Below are 12,125 nucleotides of genomic sequence, written 5' to 3' on the forward strand. Positions count from 1 at the left end.
TTGAAACACAAAGACAGCAAACTCCAGTGGTATCCTGGTGAGAAATCACTTTAATCTTTCTTAGTTCTTTTCTTCTTCTATTCTAATGAGCAGACAGATGTGACTTTGCAGGATTGCTACCCACATCAGGTTGTAATAAAACTCAACTACTTACGGGTGTGTGCTCCTGTATTCTGAGAACACAATTTATTTATTTATTTTTTTAATTATGTTGCATCAAATTAGAAAGAGGGCTCTTGCTATTAGCGTGAGGGAAAGTTTCTTTTTAAGGAATCAACTTCTGAAAAGTGCTGAGTTTTTACGTATGAGTCAGAGTTCATTGTTCTTGCCTTGTATCTCCAACAAAGTTGTTATACTGGAATGGACTTACTAATATTATGCTTCACAAGATGACTGATGGAATATGGCAATCCTAATCTATGTGACATGTTTTCTATGTCTTTGATTTCCTGCTTCCTCTACTGTGTGTTTACTATTTCCGGTCGGTTTTCCAGTACTTTCTACATCTGCTCCCCAGTTCACTGTTTTCTCTTTTGTTTTTTTAATGCAACAGTGGACCTCAACGTCATTTTGTCAACTTAGGCAAGTAAGTAATGTAGATAAATTCCAGGTTTATTGTGTTGTGTTGTACTTTTTGATCACTACAAACAGATTTGCTGTCTCTAATGGCTTTGCACTTGCTGGTTTTTCGAAATAAAACACCACTTGTCAAGACCGCTGAAATTACTATGAAATGTTTTTCTCCATGGCCTGTTGACAATACACTCAAGCCATTATACAGGTTTTGTAACTTTTTGGTTGGGGATCTCTAACCAAAGAAATATGTCCATCTGTGCTTTGATTAAGGTGCAAAATTCCTACTAAACACGAACTGACATAAAGTAGATCCCAATCTTATCATATCTTTTGTTTGTTCAATGTCCACATCAGAAACAGGACAATGACACGGTGCTAACCCCGGACGGAACACGAGAGTTTCTGACGTTTGAGGTCCCTCTGAATGACTCGGGCTCTGCTGGCTTGGGGGTCAGCGTTAAGGGGAACCGCTCCAAGGAGAACCATGCTGATCTGGGCATCTTTGTGAAATCCATAATTCATGGAGGTGCTGCTAGCAAGGCAAGTAGCAAATTCTTCCCTCTACTTATCCTCTAACGATTATGTTGATGGACATCATTGATTTTACATGTTGTCTTTATCATACACACAACTCCTGCTGTGGTATTTTTTTCTACGGTGTTACTTGATGTTGTTGAGTTGGATCAAGACCTACAGTATTTTGATAAAGTTGTAAGTTAGATAGAAATGTTTGGGGGCAATAAAAATCTGGTGGGATTTTCTAAGTGAAAACACTGAGAGAATCTGATAAAGATTCACAAATGGTTGCTGAATGCTGTGTTCGCGTACAGGACGGACGTCTTCGAGTCAATGACCAACTCATTGCAGTCAATGGGGAGTCGCTGCTCAGGATGACCAATCAGGATGCCATGGAGGCGCTTCGGAAGTCCATGTCAGTAGAGGGCAACAAACGTGGGATGATTCAGCTCATCGTGGCCCGGCGGTTGATTAAGGACAGCGAGGTAAGCAAACAGAAAGTCAAGTGTCATGGCTAATTTCTGTCAAAAGAATTTTTGAGTTAGTTCATGCATCAGTTTGTCTTCCCTACAAGTCCAGATATGTTGGGTGGTGAGTGAAGTATATTGATTTTCACGAGTTAGCTTGGACATGTGACTAAGCACAAAATTTGTCCATGTTGTGATTAGCGAACACGCAATCCTAAGTGCTATTGGGTTTTGCTGCTAATGACACTCATCAGAATGGAATTTGTTACTGCAGGACAGAAACCTACTGTGTTGTTTTTAAGTGCAGCAGGGTTTTTAAAATGAAGAGAGATAAGAAGCAGATTCAAAAGCAAATAGGGAACTGCTACATTTAAATTCCACTAAATTTCAAAACATTATTTTTTTCAATTCTCCACTGGTCCTAATCTTTTTATCTTTAACTTTAAAAAAATGACATGTAGAGAGAATTTTATAGTCAGACCATAACATTGCGTCTTACCTCGCTCAGTGGAACACCGTTACATGACATCCAAGACTCACTTGGTTGATTTTTGGTTGACTATTGTCCATTAAAACAACAAAAAAAATGAGATTATGTACTGCAAGTAGAATTTTTGTTATGAGGCAACAGCACAGAAAATTACATTTGTTTCAATTCATAAACGTCCTCTGTGACATTTAACAGTCAAGCCAAATGTGTTTTGTATCTTTTAATAAATAATAAAAAAAGCAGTTCATTCAGAAATCTTTTTTTGTGACGCACAGCTTGATTGTGGAGCAGAACTGCGGAGTGCAGGTGTGGATTCATACACACGCACATGCACATTGAGTCACCCTGCAGCCAGTGGTTGTAGATCAGATTTGATTAGAGTTGCTGTGACTCTAATTGGAGCCCGTGTCCTGTGGCTATGTGTCAGTTTGGAGTACCACGCTGTGCCCCTCCATGCTAATTCTCATCCTTCAAGCGCCGTCTCTCTCTCTTCTTACACACTTGCCACATGCCATGCACTTGTTTTTCCTCGGTTTCAAAGCTAATTCTGACCCCCATCTTGTGATTCTCCACTGACTACAGCTGAATTCATTAGAAACTGGCCACCATGTTGACAGTTAATTTTTTTTTATTTATTTAGTTTTTAATCTGTGGAGTATTTTGTTTCCCATCTCTTGCTCTCCTTCCTTCCACCTTCAGACGCAGAGCAGAGGACATGTGTCCCTCCTGGGGATCTCAGTGCTAAGGTTCACTGAGTCCTATCGGCCCAGTCCAGTCAGTCTCCTGTCGACTTTAATGCCTGACCGGACTCTGTAGAGAGGCTGACACTGAGCACACATTTACACCTAAATCTTTAGGGAAAAAAAGGAAGAAAAAATCTAATCATTCTTCCTGGGGGAAGATGAAAAGTCACATTTCTTTTTAACCTATTTCTTTACTTTGATCCACAGCATGAGGTTTTGACTACTCTTTACAAAGATTTTGCTAATTGAAACACTAATTGCCATGAGACAACAAGCTGACGGTGTTATGCAAGTTCACATTAACTATGAAAGAAGTAGGCGTGATAATGTCCAATATTATATTCTACACTGTTCCATGTCCCTCCATCCATTCATGATCTAGGTCTGTCACAATAACACAATTTGCTGGACGATAAATTGTCCCAGAAGTTGTTGCGATAAACGATAAGAATCCCCAACATACAGAGAGGCTACCAATGGTAAAAATGTTTATCATAATTGGGCTCAGATTAAAAACTGCTGCAAGAATAGCAAGGTTATCTCTCAACAGAGATTCTTACCTTGCTACTTTGCTTTACTGCACTGGTAATGTGGATATGTGGGGTTTGGGGGGTAGTGAGGGGGCAGGCCAGTTTGCTTCTGTCACCCAGCGGAATGGGAGGAAGTACTGAAAGCTATCAGAAATGACCACCATGAAATGAATCAGATCCATCACTGTCTGCAGGGGAAAGAAGCCAAGCAACACAGCCTAATGAATCAAAGCTGGGCGGGGGGTAGGGGAGGAGTGAGAATAGGGTTGACGGTGGGGCTTGGGCGACAACCATATTTAGTAAAAAAGAAAAGAAAAGGTTTTTAGATCATTTTGACCTTTGTAGAACGCATCATCTTTAGTCGGTTAAGTTATTGTAAGTTAAAGTAAAAGCTTACGTTTTATATTAGTTAAATTCATGCTTGAACACTTCACATACGTGACTTTTTCAGTTGCAGTTTCCTGGTAGAATTTGATCCTCTTTTACATACGGTTGTAGCTGTACAAACCTGACTGGGAATGTGAAATGAGCAATTTGGACACAGTTCTTGCTTTGGTTTTATATGAACTAGGTCATCCTTAAGAGTGCCCTGTGATGGACCAGTGACCTCGACAGGGTTACCCATGACGGCTGGAGACAGGCACAGCTCCACCCAACCCTGCTTAAGAGTTGTACCCCATACTTTTATAGGAACATCCACAGAGTCCAATCAGATCAGAATCAGAATTCTTTTATTGTTGCTGTACAGAAGCACAACAAAATTTCCATTCAGTACAGCCCGACCCAAGAAAAGACAAACGGCATAAGACATGGGAAGACAAGTGCCTGAAGCTGCAGCCATCTTGGGAGGTGCCATTCATGAGGGACAGACATGGTTGGATATAAACCTTCACCAAGTTCACAAAACAAATGAGAACAGAACAATTAAACTGGAATTATCTCCTCAAGCAACTCCGCAAGGTTGCAGAGATGCTGCACTGTTCTACATGCAGGATAAAAGTCACACTAGTCCTCCATACAAGGTTTTACAATTGGTATGATTGGTATGCTCTCCATACTCCTTTCTTGAACATTTGATTGTTATTCTAGTTTCCAATGGTTCGTATAGTGTATGACCAGTGTTTTTTGGTGTTGGGGGTGGGGGGGGAGAAGAGAAACAAAAAATGGTCACATTTGGTCGGTGTGGTGGCCAGAGTTCGACGTCAGACGACAGAAATCTTTTATCTTCTCAGCTTGTTTGAAGAACTGCTGTTCTGCCCCAGATTGTCTTGTGATATGATTGGTCACTGTCAATTAGTTTCAAAGCGTTATAATTGCATCTCGGCTTCTGGAGCAGTGTAATCTCTACATCCATATCTTAGTTCTATTAATACTTTGTCATGGGTTTCAACTATTACATTTTCGACAAGTCATTTTAATCCCACTATTTTTGGAACCGCATTCCCTTAGTCTTGGGGTTTAGTCCAGAGTCTTGTGACTAAATTGTGATCTGTTATTATAAATTATTTGTCTCTTGTCTACAACTTAATGATGCTAAAAACTTGTTAGTAACAATTCAAATATTACCTGAATTGTCTTTTATCCACATGTCACCATTTGAAAGTACAAGAACGTTCTGTGGAATTATGTTTTTTTTTTGCTACCTATTATTATAAACCAGTCTTCTTGTGCAAGGATAAAAATGAACCCTCCTCCTTTTTTTATCCTGATGATGCGCTCCAGTTCAGTGTTTGCTGTGTGTTTCTTTGTGTTGCAACATATGTCACAGTTCACAATATTACTGAGCTATTCATCAGACGAACCTCTAAAAGGAGACAATCAGATGAGCGTGTCTGACACTGTTTTATTTCTGCATTCCTTTCACATCACTTGATGCACATGCTTGCCTCTGTAATTAGAGATTATAAAAATGATGCTAATCTGTAGGAGTTTTTCTTTTTTCTTTATTGAAGCCCCCATTAGCCCGCATCATGCTGCCTACGTTGTCTGGGCCAGGATTCAATGTGAAATTAGCCTGAAGACATGATCGTATAGAGCCCATTTTCTCTTGGCTTTTTGAAATATTTTCCAGTCAAACAAACTCAATTATGTAAATAAGGGGAACAAACCTGTGCAAAAATAAAAAATGTCCCGGCACATAGCTTGTCCTTTTAGACTTTTTTTTTTTTTTTTAGAAAGTTCCGTGTGTGTCCTCTGTTCCTGAACAAATGAACCATTAGAGTTGCCACTGCTTACTGCAGTGACGGTGTATTAATGTACTCTACATGACAGCTAATCAACATTAGAGCTTTAGACTGAAAAGATATGACAGGCTTATGAAAATATGATGCATGATTTGACATGGTATCATGTGGAAAATAGTGGCTGTTTACGGTGGGGCTTTTTTTTTTATGTGGAAGTCATTTATAGTGTTTATTGAAAGGATAAATGTGGTGTAGTTTTTTCTTTTTCTGTTTTGCTTTTCCCACTAGCTTTGTGACTTTGGCTTGGGGTACAAACAAATCACTTCTTCAACATCCTCAGACTGCACTTGAAGTAAGACAAAACTAACTTACAAATGACTTTTCGGCAAGAAATCTGAGCTTGTTTTAAGTCAATATTTCCTTAATATTGATAAAAAAAAATTACAAGTTTCTCTGGCAAAATATTTCACTTGTGCTATGGTAAAAATGTCTTGTTATAAGTGAGAGAATCTACTGCTGGAACTAGTATTTTTTTTATTAATATTAAGGAATGATTGACTCAAAACAAGCTGAAAAGTTACTTGTAAGTCAGTTTTGTCTTATTTCAAGTGTCCTAAGATATTTAAGAAACTAGACCAAAAATACTTACTAAGATTTTTTTTTGCATTGTTAATTTGTAATATCAATGGAAACGATTGTGAAAGTTAATAGTTGTTGCTACTGTGATAAGAATGCTGCCTATTAGTCTCCCATTAGACACCAGTACCAGACAGAGATGCTAGCTGTTATTTCCATGCACTTGCCCCTTAACAGTGAATACTAACAAAACCAGCATAAACCAGGATGGAGATCTGAGCTGCTGCTAAAACATGCAACTTGCAGTTGAATGTAGAGTCAGCTTAACAAGCCTGGCGGCAGAACCACACAATGGACAGTCCTGAGCATCACTCTGGAACTCCATGGTTACAGCATCCATTAGAATGTTTTTTTATTTATTTCAGTTTACACAAGGTGATGGAAAAATTGGGCATCTTGTACACGAAACCCTAACCCTATCACACAAAAAAATCCAAGTTTTCTACATATATTGTACATATATTACACTGTTATAGTCTTCTAATGAGCTGAACAATCTGAATCTATGTGAAGGTAGAGACCAAAGGAGGAAAACAAATTGGAGTAAACAAAAACAGTAACATCAGCACTTTGTTCTCTGTGTTATACTTTACATTGTGGCAGCAGAAAGAATCAAAAGTTACCTCTGACTATAGAAGAGCTTAGGGTGGATGCAAAGAGCAACACGGTGATCTCATTGGCTGCTCAGCTGGCGATCCATTCCAATGGCATTGTTGCTGGTCAGCCTGAGAGGGTTTTATGCAAAGAGACAAGGGAGGAAGGAAGTGGCTGGCTCGAACAAAAGACGCTAACTCGGATGAGAGAGGGGCTGATCGATAGAGTCTTGAGAGAGCTATCAATCAGAGCCCCGCTCTAGTAGATTATGCTTTTATTAGTATTGAGCTGACCACTGCTGAGAGAGACCTTAAAACACTGAGATGCTTCCCACAACAGAGGCAGGAGAAAGCAGAGGGAAATTTGTGCTTACCCCATGCCCCTCCTGCCTCCCAACTTAATGTGGACTGATTGAAGTGTCTTTGGATCATGACATGTGCAGCTCTGCTGTTTTCACAGCGAACGCCAACAACCCACGCGGAGCGGATAAAATGAGTGTGCGGAGTGCGGCACTCTGGGAAATGCAGTTTGCGACGGTGCGCCGAGTAAATTGAGAGAAGGAGATCACACAGCAGCAGAAATGCAATTCCAGTGCTGCTGGCCCTCATTCCCGACCGGCTCTCTAAGGACTAACTCATTTAGGAGCGGCAGGGGAAACTCAATAGCACCAATTGAGAGAATAATATATTGAATCTAGCGGGTTGAGTGGGCAGCTTGAAGCACGGTGGAGGACTGTGGAGTTGTAGTGTCTCGTTCCATGCTCGAGAATCGTTGCGGTGCTCAGAAACACACACATAAATATTGGAAAACACACGCAGGCGGAAACCACACAAACCTTTTATCCATACGTAGCATGACATGGTCGTTTAAAAGTTAGGCCATGTCCTCCACACTTACTGCGACCCCTTTCTAAAGATATCATCTTTTTAAAATCATAGTAAAAAAAAAATCAAGCATTTAATGTGATTACATTACTGGGATAAAAATGAAATTCAGATAAAGAATAAGCATCCGTTTGTCTAAAACAGGTTTATGTGACTCTTTTGCTTTGTTTTGGTTTTTTAAATCATCAGTGATGAGGAACTTCTAATTAGTAATCCACAACTTCCTGTTTCCCTGGGGCGTAAATATGATGCAACACACACCGCCATCACCGCTCCTTGACGTATGATAGACAAGATAACATGCCATCAATGTAAGGTGTGTTGGTAAAAGCAAATATGTTAATAAATGAACCCAAAGAGTGAGAGTTAGTTGATGCCGCCAACCTAGCTTAGCTTCTCAACAATGAGAGGCTTTGAACGGCTAAACCCTTTCCTCTGCTTACATGCCCATTCTTTGATTTTTAAGATGCTATTAAACTTTTATTTAATAGTGAATTGACTATTGAGAGAGGGGGGAAGACATGCAGGACTCGAACCTGTGACGTTTGGGTCGAGGACTAAGGCCTCCATATGTGGGTTGTGCTTCACCCCTGCTCCACCACAGCACCTCTGCTGTGCAGTTCTTGATCGGAGTTCAGTGAACTTATTATATATTCTGTCATATATTATCTTTTGACATGGATCACATGTCTACTGTGATCTAAATTATTGATTTATTGCCCAGCCCTAATTCCCACTATGCTTTTGCTTTTATTGTTTATTGTGGAAATAAGGTAAAGTAAGACCATTTACATATTTCATTTTACTTCACAATTCTCCGCTACGTTGTGTTGGTGTGTCGAAAATCCAAGTAGTGAATGAGTGCCTCTACACTGTGTTGCGTGTTTCTACAACAAATCAAACAAATCAATCAATCAGCTGCAGCTGATCCAGAACGCTGCTTCTCACGTTCTCACTAAAACCAGGAAGATAGAGCACATAACCCCAGTTTTAAAGTCCCTCCACTGGCTCCCTGTAGCTCAACGAATAGACTTTAAAATACTGTTGTTAGTTTATAAATCACTGAACGGCTTAGCACCACAATACATTCAAGATCTGCTGTTGTTGTATCAACCTTCCAGACCTCTCAGGTCTTCTGGTTCTGTTCTGCATCCCCAGAACCAGAACCAAACGAGGAGAAGCAGCTTTCGGCATCTATGCACCACAAATTTGGAACAAACTTCCAGAAAACTGTAAAACAGCTGAAACACTGACTTCTTTTAAAACTCGACTAAAAACCCGCCTGTTTAGAATTGTATTTGAAATGTAATCAATTACAAATTTATTGATGGAACTTGACTTAATGTAATGTTTTGATTGTTGATTCTATGTTGCATTGTGTTTCTGTGTTTGATATGATGTAAAACACTTTGAAATGCCTTGCTGCTGAAATGTGCTATACAAATAAAATTAAACACACCTGCTTCAAGTTACTGAATTATGCTCAGCTTTCAGGTAAGCCAGGCATAAAAATCATATTCACACCTAGAGAGTCATAAAATGTTTCGACCAAAGCCATTCGTGGACATGGACTTGTATCGTGGAAAAAATACTATTTCCAAGTACTGTTCAGGTGAAATCACTCAATCAGGTTTATTCATATATTGTGCACAATACAGAGAGCTTGTAGGAGAATCAGTAATGAAGCAGGTCTGGATGAAAAAGCTCTGTCAGGCAGAGACAACACATGAGTTTTATACCAAGGATAAAGAATTAACAACAAGGGGTGAGACAGTCTGGTTCTGATGCAGCTGTAAAAAAACAACTTCCAACCTTCTACAAGTAACCCATGTAGTTCTTTTGGTGAGAGTTCACAAGCATTCATATAACATGACTAGCAGATGTGACCTTAATGTAATTTTTCCATCACAACTTGTTGCTCTGGTTTGGCCTTCCTATTTCTGTTGTGGTTTCGTGAAATTTAAGTATTGCGTGGAACTCCAGAAAGACCATAAAATCTCATTTTTGGAAGCGTTGGCATTAGGCGAGGCTCTGCCTGGATGTGTTTGGCTAATGAAACCCCCGGCATCGAGCTGGAAGAGGAGAGGCGAGTTGTGCCCTGGGTGGAATGCAGCAGCTTAGAGAATGTAATTACAGCATTATGGCGGAGATAGACTGGATTAGGGTTACGGCAACCGACTGAGACCAGGATAGAGGGTTCGGAAATGACCGCGGAGGAGACATTATCAGCAGTGCTTGAAAGCTTAAGACCGAACCTTTTAACGCACTGCCTCCTTTTCCTCGCTGATTACTCAAGGCCAGGTAGACGCTGACGCAAAAACCCCCCACAAACAACACGTATATATGATGTTGCATTTACCACAAATAACTTCTCAGTTCAGTAAAACGTGCACAAGATATTTACACTCTTTCACTCTGATGAATAAAAATACTTGGATAAGGAGACATTTTGGAGTCTTTCTGAGTCGCAGTGCTTCGTCCTTGCCCTCAATCAGCGGGGTAATCCACAGAAAATGACTAGATTAAGATGGTTTAAATGCATAAAGTGAAGCTATGGTGAGAATAGATTAAAATATCACTCGAAAACAAGTATAATTGTGGACCAAAGCTCCTTGATCAAGTTATTTTGTCGGGCTGAATTGAAAACACTTTGATACTACCAAGCAGGGTGTTTTTTTTCTATTGATTCCACTCATTTGCATTAGATTTAAATGTTTTATTTTTTTTAATTTTGGGGTTCTCTACTATGGTGGTTTGCACCTAAAATACTCTTACCATGTTTTTATTTCAGGAACCAGCTGCCTCAGCTAAACCAGCATGTTGCTTGAAAAGATAATTCCTTGAGAAACACCAAGCTGACAGTTGGATATTTGATGGCAGCAGACTTGTTTTTTATCTTTTATTTTTTTTACGGAAAAGTCACATCATGCACACTGTCTCGTGTCTATAAACATTCAAATCAGTCAACAAGATGAGCAAAACTCGAAGCTTTAGCATGCACAAAACACACTTAATTAACCCTGAATAAACAACGATTAAATTGCAGCGGTATTTGATCGGCCTTACACAAACCCCAGCATTTGTTTGCCCTGCGAGGCAAAAACACCTTTGAAAATCAACTTGCACAGCTCAGACAGACAGTGTCACGCAAAAGCATTCATGAACCTTGAACTTGTGGGGTTGGAATGGTGTCAGCTGATAGATGTAAATGTGCATGTCATTCATTTAATATGCAGAATTTTATGGATTTATCTGTAAAAAAAATACATTCTAATGCATTTTGAAGTTTAAAAAAAAAAGTATATATTTTTTAAAACTTTTTACACTTTTCTCTGCACTGAATGGCAAGCAGTGCTCTTATTTGTCTTGACCATTCTCTCATTCCCGGACGAGGTTTTCTTCATTTCGGAGTTTTTCTTCCTCCTCTTCTTCTGTGTGGTTCCGAATTCAAGGGAATGACTTGTGTAATCAGTCAGGTCCCAATGTTATTGAACTGTCATCAAAAATGGAAAGAGTATTGAATTAATAGGACTGCATGTAATATAGTATAAACATCAACTCATTTTTAAATAAACGTGGACAGTTCAATATTAGTTTCTCACCACGCATAGCATTGCGCGTGTTGGCTAAAAAGTTCATTTGAAAAGTTACGTATGGTAGTAAAGGGGGTACAAATTATATGCACTACATATATTTTTCACAGGGAGTCATGTATCTTTTTCTGATTTTTGGTTGTCATGCTTTAAAATGTGAAAAGGTTAACAAGATATAAACACTATTGCACTTTATCTGTTTTCTGAGATGTATGCTAAATGCCAAATGAGGGTTTGGGGTTATAATTTCCGACTTAAACAAGTAAACACCCAAACCCCGACATCTCTCCTCCACACGGTCAAAGTTCAGTGCCTATTAAAAAACTGCAGACACCAGTCGAGCAAAAGTGAGAACGTAAGTTAAACAAGTCTTCATTTCAGCAATCTGACCCTTACTGAGTCTAATTTTTCCTGGGAGATGGTTTCATTAAAAGGCTGGCTGCAGCCATGACTCTGATTGTAATTGTGTTGACCCAGCCGTGCACAGGCACCGTTCCTCTCCCTTCTCGCTCTTATCAACACGCTGTTCTGATAAGATTTTGTGCTTTCAACCACATTAAACCTCTTATTTATATTAAACAGCCAATAAGTACCCCTGACCCCATAGCCTGGCATATTGCGTGCACATCGAGAGCGCTTGGCAGCACCCTCGCTGCTCTGGGGCCTCGGCTCCAACACCCGCACGGGTCCTTCTTCTTTGTTTACGCGAAAGTCTAATTTTCCTCCATTTTACTCTCCTCTCTACTCCAGAATGTCAGCTCTTTCTTAACTCTTCTTTGTGATGAACCTAACAGAGTATTGTGCGTATGCAATTCTAGTCAGGATGTTGCAGATTCAAGCTTATGGTACAGAAGTGCGATCAACTAACAGGTTATAAGGAACGAAAGGTGTTTTCAGTGGGTTTGATAGGGAA

The 12,125-nt window shown here is 39.7% G+C and overlaps 1 protein-coding gene across 4 annotated transcripts in view; it reads left to right on the plus strand.

The window, feature by feature from the left end:
- The window catches only part of LOC102227608 (partitioning defective 3 homolog), a 383,916-nt gene that overhangs the window by 184,992 nt on the left and 186,799 nt on the right, over positions 1-12,125 (plus strand). For all 4 annotated transcript variants that reach the window (XM_023326740.1, XM_023326739.1, XM_023326741.1 and 1 more), the window contains 2 exons: positions 931-1,116; positions 1,407-1,577. In XM_023326740.1, the coding sequence (XP_023182508.1) occupies positions 931-1,116; positions 1,407-1,577 (357 nt within the window). The remainder of the gene's footprint in view (positions 1-930; positions 1,117-1,406; positions 1,578-12,125) is intronic.

Source organism: Xiphophorus maculatus, chromosome 21, assembly GCF_002775205.1.
Source record: "Xiphophorus maculatus strain JP 163 A chromosome 21, X_maculatus-5.0-male, whole genome shotgun sequence".
Taxonomy (NCBI): Eukaryota; Metazoa; Chordata; class Actinopteri; order Cyprinodontiformes; family Poeciliidae; genus Xiphophorus; species Xiphophorus maculatus.